A 19,262-nucleotide genomic window follows, 5' to 3' on the forward strand; every position below is an offset into this window, starting at 1 on the left:
AGACTCCACCAAAAGTCTGCTAGAACTGATACATGAATTCAGCAAAGTTGCAGGATACAAAATCAATGTACAGAAATCAGTTGCATTCTTATACACTAACAATGAAGCAACAGAAAGACAAATAAGGAAACTGATCCCATTCACAATTGCACCAAGAAGCATAAAATACCTAGGAATAAATCTAACCAAAGATGTAAAGGATCTGTATGCTGAAAACTATAGAAAGCTTATGAAGGTAATTGAAGAAGATTTAAAGAAATGGAAAGACATTCCCTGCTCATGGATGGAAGAATACATATTGTCAAAATGTCAATACTACCCAAAGCTATCTACACATTCAATGCAATCCCAATCAAAGTTGCACCAGCATTCTTCTCGAAACTAGAACAAGCAATCCTAAAATTCATATGGAACCACAAAAGGCCCCGAATAGCCAAAGTAATTTTGAAGAAGAAGACCAAAGCAGGAGGCATCACAATCCCAGACTTTAGCCTCTACTACAAAGCTGTCATCATCAAGACAGCATGGTATTGGCACAAAAACAGACACATAGACCAATGGTATAGAATAGAAACCCCAGAACTAGACCCACAAACGTATGGCCAACTCATCTTTGACAAAGCAGGAAAGGACATCCAATGGAAAAAAGACAGTCTCTTTAACAAATGGTGCTGGGAGAACTGGACAGCAACATGCAGAAGGTTGAAACTAGACCACTTTCTCACACCATTCACAAAAATAAACTCAAAATGGATAAAGGACCTGAATGTGAGACAGGAAACCATCAAAACCCTAGAGGAGAAAGCAGGAAAAGACCTCTCTGACCTCAGCCGTAGCAATCTCTTACTCGACACATCCCCAAAGGCAAGGGAATTAAAAGCAAAAGTGAATTACTGGGACCTTATGAAGATAAAAAGCTTCTGCACAGCAAAGGAAACAACCAACAAAACGAAAAGGCAACCAACGGAATGGGAAAAGATATTTGCAAATGACATATCGGACAAAGGGCTAGTCTCCAAAATCTATAAAGAGCTCACCAAACTCCACACCCGAAAAGCAAATAACCCAGTGAAGAAATGGGCAGAAAACATGAATAGACACTTCTCTAAAGAAGACATCCGGATGGCCAACAGGCACATGAAAAGATGTTCAGCGTCGCTCCTTATCAGGGAAATACAAATCAAAACCACACTCAGGTATCACCTCACGCCAGTCAGAGTGGCCAAAATGAACAAATCAGGAGACTATAGATGCTGGAGAGGATGTGGAGAAACGGGAACCCTCTTGCACTGTTGGTGGGAATGCAAATTGGTGCAGCCGCTCTGGAAAGCAGTGTGGAGGTTCCTCAGAAAATTAAAAATAGACCTACCCTATGACCCAGCAATAGCACTGCTAGGAATTTATCCAAGGGACACAGGAGTACTGATGCATAGGGGCACTTGTACCCCAATGTTCATAGCAGCACTCTCAACAATAGCCAAATTATGGAAAGAGCCTACATGTCCATCAACTGATGAATGGATAAAGAAATTGTGGTTTATATACACTATGGAATACTACGTGGCAATGAGAAAAAATGAAATATGGCCTTTTGTAGCAACGTGGATGGAACTGAAGAGTGTGATGCTAAGTGAAATAAGCCATACAGAGAAAGACAGATACCATATGGTTTCACTCTTATGTGGATCCTGAGAAACTTAACAGGAACCCATGGGGGAGGGGAAGGAAAAAAAAAAAAAGAGTTTAGAGTGGGAGAGAGCCAAAGCATAAGAGACTGTTGAGAACTGAGAGCAAACTGAGGGTTGATGGGGGGTGGGAGGGAGGAGAGGGTGGGTGATGGGTATTGAGGAGGGCACCTTTTGGGATGAGCACTGGGTGTTGTATGGAAACCAATTTGACAATAAATTTCATATTAAAAAAAAAAGAAAAAAAATAGATAATAGATAATTGGTTATAATTATATCATATAACTTATCTTTGCATAGATACATACTATGTTGGTCACCTTTTATCGCAGCACCTATTTCATAAACATTATAAAGATTATACTGAGTATTAAGAGTGCTTAGTTTGTGTGCAATTGATACAACATTTGATCTTGCTAATATTATGTGTTTATTTGGTATTAATTTTGAAAGAAAATTATACATCTATTTATTTTCATTTTTCTTTTTCAAATGATTCAGATACAACTTTTTAGCAGCCAAAGATCATGTTCACTACAATGTCATGAATACAGAGGCTTGTGTCAGTACATTTTTGAGGGCTGCATCAGAGTTACCTTTGTGTCACTAAGTCAAGGTCACAGAACATTGTGATGATTAATGCTTAAAATTATTTTTCATAATTTGAAGATTTTTTTAACTATTTATTCCAAAGATGAGTACATTTATTGAAAGCCTAAGGCATAAACCTCCCCAAATTAATCTTGCATAGAATTAAAAAGGGGAATAAGTTCTTTTATTCATTCAGCATATACCTATTGAAAGTCAGCCTTCAAGCAAAACTCTGGAAGCAGGAGATTCAACTAGAAAGATTATGTGGTAATTCAGGTAAAGGGAGTGGTTTAACCTGGGGTGAGAGTCATGGATATGGAGAAAAATGGATGTAGTAGAGATAAATCTAGGACATGGAGTAAAAGATCTCCAGACATCCTTCAATATTCAATATTGACTTCACTGAGAGTCAGTAGGATGTTATCTTTAAAATGAGAAAACCTTTTACAATAAGGGAATGGTAGTGCTTATTCTAATCAATAAGTGGTCAATCTCTCTTTCAGAAAATTCCAAACCATTGCCCATGGCTTACTCCTTTCCTCACATAGTCTCTTCCCTGTGATAATCCCCATTATCACAGCTTTCTTGCAAGTTAGCTCTGCCACTAACTTTGACTCATTTTTCAATCTCCAGTAGCTTTTGTAGGGTTTAGCACTTAAAATTATGCAATAAATATTTAATGAATGAATGAATAAATGAAAGAAAGGTCATATTTTCACAAACCCTCACATGTAATCAGCTCTTACTAATTGTTGAATAATACTTATGGTCCAAGTCATTTCCTCTTTTATCCAAGTTTACTTCTGAATTTAGTTCCTTGAGGTTATAACTCATAATGAGTCAATTAATGCAATGATTCTAAAAGCTGAGGCATGTGTTAATATGTTTCCTCTTCCAAATTTGCATCTTAAACAGAGATCTTAAACATTTTTATACTCCCACATGGATAATTAATCCTGGGGATTTCAGGCATCCTGGCAGGCTGGAAAGATAGAGCTTCCTATATCTCCTCACATAGAAACATCTTCTGTCTATACAAAAGACAGACGTTGATGTGGTCAAAGAATCTTTCAGATCAGCAACTTTCTCACAAGTGTTTTGTTACACGTATTTTCAGAGAGTGATAAAAAAAAACATAGTGAATGGTGTGGAAATAATTCTTATGGTAAGTGATGGGACAAAACGTTTGAAAATCTATGCATTTAAGAACTTTTTCTAATTACTTGCAAGACACTGGAAGTTTTTATATAAATAACATTAACTAAAAAGGGCCTCTTTTGGACAACTGAATGTCAGAGAACTTAGCCTGCCAAACACCCTTCTGATTTTACAGGTGGGTTTTTGTTCACTGTTTCATTTTAATTTTACACACAAAAATTTTAAATATATAATAAATTATAAATTGACAAGGTGGCTATATTCCTTATGATTTTCAAGAAAGAACTGATTGTACTTATGTTAAGAGTTTTCTGTGTATAGCTGGAAACAAAAGAATCCAAAAATAGCTTCTAAAAAGTGGTACTTTGACTTCTATGCATCAAGAGAAATTTGGTGATGATATAAACATACAACTTAAAAATCATCAATGATATTTCTATATTTGGAAGTGCAATAGTTAAAAGACATTTGCTATTATTTTAAGAGCTATTAGTCAATATTGGATTATTTAATTATTCTAAAACATTATATAAGACATTTTAGTGATGTGATCTCTACCTTTGCTAATGACAATAAAATGATAGTTTAAACTCCAAGAATCCTTTCACACCAATTTTAGGTTTTAAGTTTTGTTTATATTTTAATATGGAGAGCTGATGTTCTAAGAATCTCCAAATTTTCATAACTGACTAGGAGACAATGGGGATCTTTTCAGGGCCTCTATTATTTATTCTTAGAAAAGAAAAGAAAAAAAAGAATTGAGTATTGCTGTTAACTACTGAAAGAAAGCCCAGGAAAAGGATGAAATATTTATAAAAATTTTGAAGATATAATATTCTCTAGATAATTCACAAATATGAACCAACTTCTCAGTTGGTCTACCTGGCAAACAGGAATCAGAAGTCTGTTAGTACAAACAGCATATTCTGAAAGATTATTATAAAGTACCAGCAGAGAAGTATTTCACTGCTAATCACATCTGCAACTTTTTCTAAGAAAATCAGCTCCACACAAAAGCTGCCAGATTGAGACAGCCACCATCACAGCTATTTGAACCATGATTACCCATCCATTGGTTGCCCTGGGATCTTAGACTTAGGACTTCTAGCCACATACTAAAAAAAGATGTATAAAGCCAGCTAGATTCTTACTTATTCGACTAGGGATATTCAGAGAAAAGATGCTATTATCTGTGGTAATGGATGTTGAAAGTTACGATGTAATGAGAGTCATCAATGGGGCTCATGCTAAACTAATACAAGGTAAGTTTATGAAAGCACAGAGACCTGAGAAAGGAGTGGATGTCACTGAGTGCTTAGGGTAAACATATGACTCTAGTCAACAGCCATGTTTTCTTCTTTCCTGTTCATAAAACCCTGGATCTGGTTTGTATGGTAAGTCATTAGTCAGAAAGGTTGAATTATGACTGTTCTAAGCCCAGCAGTTTGCTAGGATATGTTTACACCAGCTCACAAGACCTGTTTTTATAAAATCTCTTCCCAACTCAGAGTTCAGTGACATCACATCAGTAGCTTGACACCTGTCAACATGAGAGTATTTATGCCACAGAAATCAGGAAGTTCTACAAATTAGGACTACCATTTCCTCTGGCCCTTGGTCAGTTATTAACCATTAATCAACACTCCAAGCCCATCATGGAAATCCCATTTCCTTTTGCCAGCAATTTGTCCAGAGATAGATTTAGGAACAAGTTTTGACTTATGACAAGTAAGACAAAGTCTGATGGAATCACCCAAGAAGGATTTCCTCCTGATAACTTGAAGCCAACAAGCTTGCCTTCCTACCTTAGGTGGTACTTATAATGCTTTGAGATGCAACCATAATGGAAAGTCAGTAGAATACAGAGATGTCTACATAGGTCATTAATAACCTAAACCACTACCAACTAGGGCATCCAAAGAGCAGCCAACTAGGAACAGTTCACCCTGGGTATAGAATATAATGGAGTGCATTATCTATAAAGAATTTTAAAACAATAATGAGATACATTAAATATTAGTCCACTTTTTAATTATTACCCTGTACTGACAATTCTAAACAATGTTAGTGATATTCCTCACATATCTTCACTTCCTATCCAAGTCCTTTGGTATGCTTTTGCTAGTAAGTCTAGAATCAACTTTCTTAAACATCTAGTTACATGAAGTAATTGGAGATTTTTGTTATTTAGGAAACTTCCATATGAGTTTTCTGTTATGTGTACGCACAGCATTCTGTTCACAGAAAGTAGCAGACTCAGAAGGTTGCTAGGTCGGGTTAATCCAGCACTGAAAGGAAAAAGCATGAGCATCTGCTCAGAGGCCCTACAGAGCTGCTCAGATGCCAAGCCTTTTACAGCTCTAATCATGCAAGGCTTGGCCAATTACGGTTCCTGTTCTTGTGTTTCCTGGAGAGTCTCCCTATTGTGCTATTAGTATACATATAATAAACTGCCTTTACATAGAGTATTATGAGAAGTTTTCTTTGTTTTGTAACCTAAAGAACCAACTAAAAACCAGAATTCAACACTTAACAATTAAACAAAAGATTGCCCCAATTCAAGATGTTGATTGGATACACATATGCACAAAATCTATACTAAGAAGACAGCAAATGGACAAAAATATGTTTAACAAGACATTATTTATAGCAATTAAAATTTCAATTTATATAAATGCTAACCAAATAAGAACAGATAAATGAATGATTTTTTTTAAAGAATATATAATGATGTGGGAAAATTCAGCTAAATATTTATGATATACTTAATGACACTTATTTAAAAACATAAATGGAAATAAATCAGATATCAGTGGTTGTTATTTCTGAATAGTGGAACCAAGAAATGTTAATATTTTTCCCATACACTTTCTATAATTTTCAAAGTTTTTAGCTCTATAGAAATAAGACAATTTTGAAACAATTACTATGAATTTTCTATCAGGCTCTGTGCAGACCACTCAGAGCCTGGAGCCTGCTTCAGATTCTGTCTCCCTCTCTCTCTTTACCTTCCCCCACTCACATTCTCTCTTTCTCTCTCAAAAATAAGTAAAAATTAAAAAAAAATTAATTATCACACATTTTCATATCATTAATGTATCATGAAAATATACTAGGGTTCTGACACTATTGTTCAAGATGAGAATATATATATGCACGAAAGAAATGAGTTCCACAGGTTAGACAAACCACATCAGGAAACTTTTAAAAGATGAAATAATGTTAGAAATTCATGAGAATTTGCATTTTATAAAAAGTACTGTCACATTCCAAGAAAATCTCTTTTCAAAAAAAAAAAAGGAAAACGTGATTTAAGGAGAGCCTTAATTAAAAAAAATTTTTTTAACGTTTATTTATTTTTGAGACAGAGAGAGACAGAGCATGAACGGCGGAGGGGCAGAGAGAGAGGGAGACACGGAATCGGAAGCAGCAGAGAGCCTTAATTTTTAAGACAAATAAAAAAGATTAAAGAGTAGTTCTTTGCTATTACAACAATATAATCAAAACCCAAGTTATGCTTCTGAGAATATGGCTTTATGAGCATAATTTCATAATCCTATGGGATGCTGTTCTATTCTGTAATAAAAGAATCATCTAGGTTTGACATGGAATCTCAAACACATCTAAGTGACATAGTTAGTGTTTAGATTTATTTATTTGATTGTTTAGATCACCGTTATTCAAATACATATACAGGAAGCTGAAGTACATAGTGTATCTCAAAGCAATGAAGAGTTTTCCTGTGTATCTATCCATCTCTCTCTCTCTTTCTCTCTCTCTCTCTCTCTCTCTCTCTCTCTCTATATATATATATATATATATATATATATGGGCATTGAAGAGGGCACCTTTTGGGATGAGCACTGGGTGTTGTATGGAAACTAATTTGACAATAAATTTCATATAATAAAAGAGAGAGAAAAAGACGTAAATATACTACAGGGGGGAGATGATTTTTTATTCGAAAAGCCAGAAAATGCCTAAGAATTTCAGCTACTATTTTCAATTATGCTTTGTCCATGAATAAGAGTTTGTTTTAGAGACACAGTGTAAATTGTTGAATTGTAAGGATTACCAGGCATGAGGCTCATTATCTTAGAGTAGACCACACATAGCAGCACTTTGCTTCGAGAAAGATGATCATTAAAAAGAGTCTCATTATATTGCATAAAATTAATTATATTCAGAATTACCCTGCTTCAGAAAACTGACAAGAGCAAACGTATAAATTAAAAGATTTAAAACATACCAGATACAGCGAGGAAGTCATCAATGCTTGTGATGTCATCTACAGCTTCGGTGAGGACGTGGATATGATTCTCCCATGTGTGCTTGTACATTTCCATGTTTTTTTTGACCACTTGACTTTTGGGTCTTGCAGCCAAAGCAAGTGCAGCATTAATGATCTGCAAAGATGGAGAATGTTCACATGGTAATTTCTTTGGAGATAGTAACCAGTGTGCAGATAATGGGTATTCTTTAAAAAAAGAAAAATAGACAAATACATCTTTAACAAGGACAATGGTAAAATGTCCTCGTGTATAACTCCCTCCTTGCTTTTGGTAATACTTTAATTTTATTTGCGGCAATAGTTTAATTAGTTTTAGAACTACTTATTGTCAATGCACTAAGAATTGCAAGAGATACGAAGATAATTGGTATCTGCCTTAAAGGAGCTTCTCTATTACTCAGTGGGAAGGGCAACATATAAGCATAACTCAATTCAGTATGCAATACATATCATAACCACAACTAATGGTCAATAGTCTTTAGAAAGCTGAGAGATCACCTTCAGCAGAAGACCTAAAGAAAGTCTTCAGGGAAGAGAGACATGTTAACTGGTCATTTGGATTCACACTGCACAACTCAGTAGGGAATGTTTGCAACTATTTGCAAAGCACTGGAATAAGATCTTTGACTTCCTTGAGGTCTTGCAGAATTTTGCCAGTAAATATTCATTATTAACTAATTCATTAGTTCATTCATTCATTCATTCATTCATTATTTCAAATATATTCTGAATGCCTTTTATGTATTAAGCATTGTTCTAGATTTTAGGGATATGGCAATAAATAAGACAGAAGCAAAATCATTGCCTTCATGGAGCTTTTATTACAGGTAAGCACAGAGGCAATTAGCAAGTTAAGTAAGTGAAATATATGGTCTGTTACCTGGTTATAAGAACCAAGGAGGAAAAAAAAAAAAATAGACCAAAGAAAGGAGAAAAGGAGTGGACTGGTCGTGAGGGCAGGAAGTTTGTGATTTTAGCGAGGCCTCACACTGAAGTGGCTAGTTGAGTAAAATCGCTATTGGAAAAGAATGATGGGACAGGACACAGAAGTATCAAAATTCAAAAGGTGGAAAAATGGAGGAAATGCTGTGAAAATGGTGAGCAGTCTCACCGAGAGCCTGGGTATGCAAAAGAAATCAACAGGAATCTTTGATAGTCCTGTTCAGGACCTGGCCTTATTTGGAAGGCAGTGGAGAGTCTCTTTGACTTTTGAGCAATTTGCTCAGAAATAAACTTCATCACTTTTTTAAGATTTATTTATCTATTTTGAGAGAGAGAGAGAGAAAGGATCCCAAACAGGCTCCACACTGTCAGCAGGGAGCCGGATGTGGGGCTGGAACCCACAACCCATGATATCATTACTTGAGCCAAACCCAAGAGCCAGAAGCTTAACCAACTGAGCCCCTCAGGTGCCTCAGAACTAAACTGTACAGAAATTAATCTGGCATAGTTGGCTACTGCAATAGGTTACAGGAGCAAGACAGAGCCTGGACTGCAAGGGTGGCGGTAATGAAAAGGTTTTGACAAAACTTCCAATTAATTAAGGAAGGATGAGGATACATCAAATGATTGCCAAAAGTATCATACAGCCATTAGGAAAGCTGTGGACACTACATCCAAAATAGCACAATAACAGTAGATTACAAAATATTATGCTCCAGAGCAAACACTGAAATGCAAACATGATAGAAATAAAAGTTAAATGAATACATGCATCAATTAATAATGGTTCTTTCAGAGGTATGGAATTTCCAGTGCTTTTTATTTTATTTGTGTGTGTAACTGAGTTTTTCAGATTTTTTAATGGTGAATATGTTTTAGTTTTATACTCAGAATAAATGGAATTCTTTTTTATTTTTTTGAAGTTATTCATCAAAGAAAGATGATAATTAAGGTTTTTCTATCAGTAGCGTGGAAAATGATTTTAGTATCGATGGAAAAGGAGAAGTCAGAGAGCCAAAAAGTCAGTCAGGGTTATAGAAGCAAATGTGTGCAGTTGTTTTGGAGGACAGTGTTAATGAGGAGTATTAGATGTCAACTTTCCTATTAGAGATATTGACATTGAAGTGACCCAGCCCTCCAATACAAATCTTCATACCTGAGCTATGGAATTGGAGCTCATAAAAAAAGTAGTCATTCATTTACTCATTTATTTGTCCATGCATTGAAACAAAGTAGTTTTATATATAGCAGCAATGATTCAGATTCTACACTGGATACTGAACTCACAATCAAAAAGATTCCACCACAGGTTCTAAAACAGTTCATAATCTAGTAGGGAAATCAGCCCAAAGCCAGGCAATTGCAACATACCAGTGATTCTCAGCCATTAGCCTGTATCAGAATCACCTGGAGACCTTGTTAAACTACAAATTCCTGAGCCAAACCCTAGAGTTTCTGATTCACATGATGTGCTTTGGGGCCTCAGATTTTGCCTTTCCAAGTTCCCTGGTGACAGTGATGTGCTCCTGGCTTGGGGTTCCGGTCCTGAGAATCACTGCAAGATATAGATAGATAGTTAGATGATAGGTGATAGATGATAGACAGACAGGTAAATAGATAGATGATAGGTAGGTAGGTAGGTAGGTAGGTAGGTAGGTAGGTAGGTAGGTGATAGATAGATAGATAGATAGATAGATAGATACAAAGATAGATAAACGCTATAACATGGGGGCTATTGTAAAGGGAGCACAGGATGCTCTATAATACATGGGAAAGGTTTCCAGCTTCATAAGGAAAGATGTCCCAAAGGACTAAAATCTGAAAAATGAGCATATATCACTATAATGTGATATCCTTTTTAAGGAAAGGGCAATAACGTGTGCAATGGCTTAGAGGCAGAGACAAACCTCACCTCCTAAGGAATATTCAGCAAAAAGGAGGTAGTAATAGATTTTGAAGAAAATCAAAGAAGACAATGGTAAGAATAGAACAACCTTTGGAAAGTTCCAACATATAGAAGGGAAAAATAAATTGTAAATGACAAAGATGAGAGAAGGAACCATCAAGGAGGATGTAGAAAAGAAAGGTATTAGAGAGTCAGATGAGGAATAAAATTTTTTCAAAAGGTTAAATTCTGTCAAGAATAATGAGGACTAAAATCAGCTTCTGAATGTGGAAAACAGGAGTCAATAGTGTAGCAGAATATTGGGCACAGGATTCAGATTTCACCAAAATATGATGACAATAAGAACAAAAAAGAACGATTTTCTACTCAGTAACCTAAAGGCTGCACCTTACTTAAATGACTTTCAGTGAATTATTGGAGGTAGAGGAGGGGAGAAATTAGTTGCTTGAAAATATTGTGTTGATATTCTTTTATTTCATTTTTATGAAAGAGGATCACATTGAATTTTAGGGAAACACATACTGCTTTTAGCAATAACTACCATGCAGTATTCTTTGACTTCAGTTTTAGAGTTTTATTAACCTATTAACTTATAATGTACATTTGTGTACATTGCAAAGCCTCTGGTCTCTGGTGTTTCATTGTCCCTGCAATTGGACAGCTGTGTACATATGTGGTTGTGCTGAAATTATGCCTTTGCAGAAAGGCATATTTTTAAAGAACTGGTGCAGAACCCTCGGTGGGAATATGGAGTCATGAACATAAGACAGGCTATATTTTGTAAGGACATTTTCCGTTCTGCTTCTGATCCAATTTATCTGATTCAACAGTGCACACTATGAGAAAACTTTATCCTACTTGACTATCCTGGTATGTAGCTTAAATCTAAAAGCAGACAAAATTCAGAAGATGTCCTAGCCCTCTTTAAGGCAGAAAAAATCTTCATTCCAATGTCACACTCCTAGAATTTTATCTATATATCTGGGGAGGGGGGGGAGACAATTCTGAAGTCACCTTCTTCCAAAAGTAAAGGTGTACGAAATACACTACACTGCTTTCTGAGGCATTTTTCTTCAGATTACAGTTGAGATGTGTGCATGTCAGAATCACTCTTCACCCTTAACCCTGTGAATCACCTAGTCAGTTCACCTTCGAAAGAGTCTCTAACTTCAGGAGCTTATTATATTTTAACATGACCAATTTAATAGTCTTCTAAATATTTCCTAATTCCAGTTTTACTCCAACCCATTTTCCCTACTACAAACACATTTCTTTTTCTTTTATTTTTCTTTTTTTTTTCTACATTTATTTATTTTTGAGAGACAGAGAGAGACAGCGTGAGCAGGGGAGTGGCAGAGAGAGACGGAGACACAGCAGAGTCTGAGGCAGAGTCCAGGCTCCGAGCTGTCAGCACAGAGCCTGACTCGGGGCTGGAACTTATGAACTGTGAGAGCATGACCTGAGCCAAAGTCGGATGCTTAACTGACTGAGACACCCAGGCGCCCCCACATTTCTTTTTCAAATGCAGAAATGACCACATCCCTCCCTTGCTGATAACCTTTGACAGAATCCTAGTTAACTAAGAATAAAATCCAAATGCCTTTTCGCTGATTCACAGTCTAAAATCCTCCACAAGCTGGCCCTTATCTACAGTTCTCTGTGCTATGATAATCCCCTGTTCCCCCATGTTAGCCTATGTTCTGGCCATACTGTCCTAAGCTCCATTTCCTGATGATACCATGTATCTTTACATCTCTATGACTCCTTTTACAACTGAAAACACCTTAACATTCTTGCTCCATTTCTTTCCCTGCTGTGGTCCATCTGAGGAAATATTTCTTACCTCTAAAACTGTTGAAATGTCACTATATACTGTGAAACCTGCCCTGTTCCCTATAACCAGGTAACAGAATTGTATTCTGTATTCTTGTATTCTTGTATTCTTGTATTCAAACTCTTTGTTCATATAACTAAATAGTTGTGGTATTGTACAACTGTTTACACACATGTCTGCTTCACATGAGCCTCTTTCACAGGTGGGACTGTGTCCTGTTCATCTTTACTTCTTGTTACACTAAGCATGTCAGTCAGAGTTATTACTATATTTATAAACTACCTCTAAAACACACGATTCTATTCTCTCTACAAATCTGTCTATTCTAGATACCTCACAGAAATGGAATCATGATATTTGGCCTTTTGTGCCTGAGTTTTCCACATATAATAATATCTTCAAGGTTCATCCATGTGCTAGAATGTGTCAAAACCTCATTACTTTTTAAGGCTGAACAACATTCCACTATATGTACCTACCATATTTTGCTTCTGCATTCATCTGTTGATGGAAATAGGGTTGTTTCCACCTTTTGGTCATTATGAATAGTACTGCTAGGAACATTGATGTACAAATATGGGGCTGAGTCTTGGTATACACCCAGGAATAAAATTTCTGAATCATATGATAATTTTATTTATATTTAATTATTTTGAGGGAATATCATACTATTTTCAGCAATGGCTTCAGTTTTCTACATTTCCACAATGAACAAAAGCTCCATTTTCTCCACATTTTTGCCAACACTTATGTTCTGCTTTTGTTAAAAATAGTATCCGGCATCATGTGTGTGAAGTAGAATCTCATTGTGGTTCTGATTTTATTTCCCTAATCATTAGTGATATCGAGCATATTTCATGGGCTTATTGGCCATTTATATACCTTATTTGCATAAATATCTATTCAAAAATTTTGCTCATTTCTAAATTAAACTGTTTGGTTTTTTGTTGTTGAGTTTTAGGGATTTTAAAATATATTTTGGATATTAATCTCTTAGCAGATAGATGATTTGCAAATGTTTTCTCCCATTCTGTGGGTTGTCTTTTCATTCCCCTGGTAGTGTCCTCTGTTGCACAAAAGTTTTTCATTTTAATAAAGTCTAATTGATCTATTTTTTCTTTACTTTCCTGTGCTTTTGGTGTCATATGAAAGTAATCATTACCAAATTTAATATCGTGAGTTTGTTGTCCTATGTTTTCTTGAATTCTGCAGTTTTAGTTATTATTTTGAGGCCTTAGATCCATTTTGAATTAATTTTTGTATATGGTGCAAGGTAAGGGTCCAACTTCATTCTTTAACATGTGGATATCCAGCTTTCCCAGTACCATATGTTCAAAAGACTGCTCTTTATCCACTGAAAGATCTTGGCACCCATGTCAAAAATCATTTAACCATATAAGTATACCTTGCAAATACTGCAGGTTCCATTCTTGACCCCCACAACAAAACAAGTCAAATGAACTTTTTGTTTTTGATTTTTCAGTGCAAACTGTAGTCTACTAAGTGTGCAATAGCTTTATTTAAAATAAAAACAAAACAAAACAAAACATAAAAAACATGTATATACCTTACCTATAAATATTGCTAAAACATGATAACCATCATCTGAGCTTTCAGTGAGTCATAATGTTTTTGCTAATGGAGGGTCTTACTTGGTGTTGATGGCTGATGACAGATCAGGGTGGTGGTGGCAGAAGGGTGGGGTGACTGTAGCAATTTCTTAAAATAAGATAAAAATGAAGTTTGTTGGGCGCCTGGGTGGCTCAGTCGGCTAAGCATCTGACTTCAGCTCAGGTCATGATCTTGCAGTCTGTGAGTTCGAGCCCCAGGTCCAGCTCTGTGCTGACAGCTCAGAGCCTGGAGCCTGTTTCCGATTCTGTGTCTCCCTCTCTCTCTGATCCTCCCCCATTTATGCTCTGTCTCTCTCTGTCTCAAAAATAAATAAATGTTAAAAAAAATTTTTTTAAATGAAGTTTGTTGCCTCAATCCTCCTTTCATGAACAATTTCTCTGCAAAATGTGACAGTTTGATAGCACCTACCCACAGTAGGATGTTTTTTCAATTAGATTCAATTCTCTCAAACCCTGTCGCTGCTTTATCTACTCAGTTTATGTAATATTCTAAATCTTTTGTTTTCATTTCAACAATCTTCACCAAGAAGATTTCAAGAATCTTCACCAAGAGTACATTCTGTCTCAGGGGCGCCTGGGTGGCGCAGTCGGTTAAGCGTCCGACTTCAGCCAGGTCGCAATCTCGCGGTCCGTGAGTTCGAGCCCCGCGTCGGGCTCTGGGCTGATGGCTCGGAGCCTGGAACCTGTTTCCGATTCTGTGTCTCCCTCTCTCTCTGCCCCTCCCCCGTTCATGCTCTGTCTCTCTCTGTCCCAAAAATAAACGTTCAAAAAAAAAAATTAAAAAAAAAAGAGTACATTCTGTCTCAAGAAACCACTTTCTCTGGTCATCCATAAGAAGAAACTCATTTGAAAAAGGAACGCTCATGCACAGTTGATGGATATGAAAACTGGTGCAGCCACTGTGGAAAACAGTATGAAGATTCCTCAAAAAATTAAAAATAGAATTATCATATGATCCAGTAATTCCACAACTGAGTATTTACTCAAAGAATATGAAAACACTAATTTTAAAATATAGAAGACTCCCTATGTTTACTGTAGCATTATTTACAATAGCCAAATTATGAAAACAATCCAAGTGTCCATCGATAGATACATGGATAAAGAAGATATGGTGTATATATACAATAGAAGATTAATGAGCCATGAAAAAGAATGAAATCTTGCCATTTGTAATGATGCGAATAGAGGTTGAGTGTATAATGCTAAGTGAAATAGAGAAAGACAAATACTGTATGATTTCACTCATATGTAGAATTTAAGAAACAAAACAAAGAAAGAGAGATTAAAAAAAAACAAAAACAAAAAACAGAATCTTAACGATAGAGAACAAACTGATGATTACCAGAAGGGAGGTGGATGGGAGGATTGATGAATGGGAAAAGGAGATTATGAGCACACTTATCATGAGCATGTATAGAATTTTCGAATCGCTATATTATCACCTGAAACTAATATGATGTGTATATTAACTATACTGGAATTTAAAAAAAAAAGTTTTAAGTTAACTAAAGAAAAAAATAAGCAACTCATTTGTTATAAGATTTATCAAGGGATTGCAGCAATTCAGTCCCATCTTCATGCTCCACTTCTAACTCTAGTTCTCGTGCTATTTCCATCACACCTGCAACCAACACCTACTATCAAACACCTGCCTCCACTGAAGTCTTGGGCCCCTAAAAGTCATCATGAGAGCTGCAATCAACTTCTTCCAAACTCCTGTTAATGTTGATATTTTGACCGCTTATCTATGAATCACAAATGTTCTTAATGGCATCTCAAGTGGTGAGTCTTTTTCAGAAGGTTTTCAATTTACTTTGCCCAGATCCATCAGAGAAAGCACTCTTTATGGCAGCTCTAGTCTTATGAAACATAATTCTTAATACTTGAAAGTAGAAATTACTCCTTGATCCATGGGATACAGAATGGTTGTGTTAGCAGGAATGAAAACATTATTCTCATTGTATATCTTCATCACAGCTCTTGGGTGACCAGAGGCATTGTCAATGAGCAGAAATATTTTGAAAGGCATATTTTTTTTTCCTGAGGAGTAGATTTCAACAGTGGGGTTAAAATATTCAGTAAATCATGTTGTAAGCAGATATGCTGTATCCAGGCTTTGTTGTTCCATTTATAGAATGCCAGCAGAGTAGATTTGGCATAATTCTTAAGGGCCCTAGAATTTTTGGAATAGTAAATGAGCACGGGCTTCAACTTAACGTCACCAGCTGCATCAGCCCCTAACAAGAGAGCCAGTCTGTTCTTTGAAACGTTGAAGCCAGGCACTGATTTGTCCTCTCTAGCTATGAAAGTCATAGATGACATCTACTTCCAATAGAAGCTTGTTTTGTGCACATCGAGAATCTTTTGTTGAGTGTCATCACCTTCATAAATCATCTTATCTCAGTCTTCAGGATAATCTGCTGCCGCTTGACAGTAACACCGGCTGTTTCATCTTACGTTTTTGTGAGAGAGACATCTTTCCTTAAACTTCATGAGCCACCTCTGCTAGCTTCAAAACTTTTTCTGCAGCTTCCTCATCTCTCTCAGCATGCATTGAAGAGAGCTAGGGCCTTGCTCTGGATTAGGCTTTGACTTAAGGAAATGTTGTAACTGGTTTGATCTAGCCAGACCACTCAAACTTTCTCCATTATCAGCAATAAGGCTATTCTACCTTCTATCATTGATGTGTTCCTCGGACTAGCACTTTTAATTTCCTTCAAGAACTTTCCCTTTGCATTCACAACGTGGCTAACTGTCTGGCACAAGAGGCCTAGCTTTTGGTCTATCTCAGCTTTGATATGCCTTTCCCTATAAGCTTAATCATTTTTATAGAAAGTGAGAGATGTGAAACTCTCCCTTTCACTTGAACACTTAGAGGCCATTATTGGGTTATCAACTGGCCTAACTTAAATATTGTTGCACCTCAGGGAATAGGGAAGCCAGAGAAGAGGGAGGAATTAAGAGGAATGGCCAGTCTGTGTAGCAGTCAGAGCATACACATTTATCAACTAAGTTTGTTGTTTTATATGGGTGTGGTTTGTAATGCCCAAAACCAATTACAATAGTAACATCAAATATTCTTGATCACAGATCACCATAAAAAATATAATAATGATTAAAAATTTGAAATACTGTAAGAGTTACCAAAATGTGACACAGAGACACCAAATGAGCAAATGCTATTGGAAAAATGGTGTCGATAGACTTGCTTGATACAGGGTGCCCATAAACCTTGGTATGTAAAACAAACAAACAAACAACAACAACAACAACAAAAAAACAGTATCTGTGAAGCACCGAAAAGTGAAGCACAATAAAATAAGTATGCTTGTATATGCAAAGATTTATTTCTGGGCTATCTGTTCTCTTCCATTGACCTATAAGTCTACTATAAGTCTACTTTTATGTCAGTACCATACTGATTTGATCACTGTAGTTTCTAATTTTTGAAATTAGGAAATGTGAGTCCACCAACTTTGTTCTTCTTCCTCAGGATGGTTTCAGCTATTTGAGGTATCTTGAGATTCCATATGAATTTAAGATGTGTTTGTCCTATATCTGCAAAATCATTGTTCGGATTTTGCAATAGGAATTGCATTGAATCTGCATATTGCTTTGGGTAATACGGTTATCTTACTGTTATTAAGTCTTAAAATCCATAAACAAAGTTACTTTCCATTTATTTAAGTCTTCTTTAACTTCTTCCAGCAATGTTTTATAGTTGTCAGTATATAGGTCATCCCTGTCCTTGGGTATAATTATTCCTAAGCATTTTATTCTTCATGATGCAATTAATTGTAAGTGGAACTATGCTTCTAATTTCCTTTTTAGATTGTGTATTGTCAGTATACAGAAAAGCACTGATTTAGGGATGTTGAGTTTGTACCCTGCAATGTTAATCAACTTCATTTATTAGCTTTTAACGGTGTGTGTGTGTGTGTGTGTGTGTGTGTGTGTGTGTGTGTGTATGCATGATCTTTAGGGTTTTCTAAATATAAGATCTTGTCATTGATGAACAATGATAATTTTACTTCTTCCTTTCCAATTTGAGTACCTAAAAAATGTCTTTTGAGTTGGATTTTTTCAGGGAAGTAAAAAAGGCAAAGGAGTTGAGTGAGCTACAGGAGTAGAACATGGGCCCCCAGGACCTGCTGAGAGCTCATCAGCCCTTTCCTCTGTATCTGGTGTCTGCTGTCCCAACTACATCCACTGCCCATGCTCACTGATGAAGACTATTTTTGATGCTGACTTTCTTTCTGAGTGACCTTCATTTCTCCATCCTCATAGATACCTATTCAAACGAGCTTCCATTAGACTTTGTATACTGGGTTCTCTGGCACTCCTGGAAAAAGCCAACTTAATTTCACAAGGTCCCAATCTACCTTCTTCAGGCTTCTTCCTACCTTCTAAGAGTATGTGTGGCCAAGGTGTCAGCATATTGTAGCCTAAGCCCTTCCCATTTTTAAATATTAAATCAGATGGGGTATTTTATTACATCCTGCTCTCATTTGCCTTAGGAAACTCTCATACATCTAAACTAGGTTCATAATATTTAGGATTTTCAGACTGTCTCAAGGTTTTTATGTTTTCCTCTAGGTTTCAGGAGTTTGTATTTCTGGGCGTCTCACTTGCACAGGTCATGTAAGACACTTGGAGAGCCCCCAGACATGTGTTCACATGGTCTTTTGTTCTAATAAAATTTGCCACAACTATTTTGAGATCTTGCTAAGGGAAGTTGAGTTGAGGGAGGTTGAAGGTATACATTTGGTTTGGATTTAGTAGTATAGTATAAGAGGTTTAAAGTCACCTCTTTATATGTCCTTTATTACCCTCATACTTATGCTACTGACATCATATTGGGACAGAACATTTGTTTCTCCTAATCTCATGCCCTTCTTTCCTCAGACCTTCTGAAACAAACTGCAAAAACAAAGATTGAATCATCTTCCTAGTTTCTGTACAGAAAGTGATATTACGAAATTAATTGCTATTATTTAAGAGGTGATCAATGTGTGTAGCAGAAAGAAAGAAGAAAGAAACAAAGGAGACAGAGGGAAAGGGTAACAAAGGAAAGCAAGGGGAAGAAAAGAAAGAAAAAATTTCATAAATGTGTATCTTGGATATAATTACACAAATATTATATCACATTTTTGGATTTGGGGATATTTTAATATTTATCAGCATTTTAAATTAATAACTAGTTGTCATTTATTTTTGCATT

At 36.1% G+C, this 19,262-nt stretch overlaps 1 protein-coding gene across 2 annotated transcripts in view; it reads right to left on the reverse strand.

The window, feature by feature from the left end:
• CTNNA3 (catenin alpha 3) overlaps positions 1–19,262 on the reverse strand; it is a 1,766,595-nt gene that overhangs the window by 574,088 nt on the left and 1,173,245 nt on the right. For both annotated transcript variants that reach the window (XM_040485152.1, XM_040485151.1), the window contains exon 11: positions 7,684–7,840. In XM_040485152.1, coding sequence (XP_040341086.1) covers positions 7,684–7,840 — 157 coding nt within the window. The remainder of the gene's footprint in view (positions 1–7,683; positions 7,841–19,262) is intronic.

This window comes from Herpailurus yagouaroundi, unplaced genomic scaffold (genome assembly GCF_014898765.1).
Source record: "Herpailurus yagouaroundi ecotype Mexico unplaced genomic scaffold, PumYag 163, whole genome shotgun sequence".
Taxonomy (NCBI): Eukaryota; Metazoa; Chordata; class Mammalia; order Carnivora; family Felidae; genus Herpailurus; species Herpailurus yagouaroundi.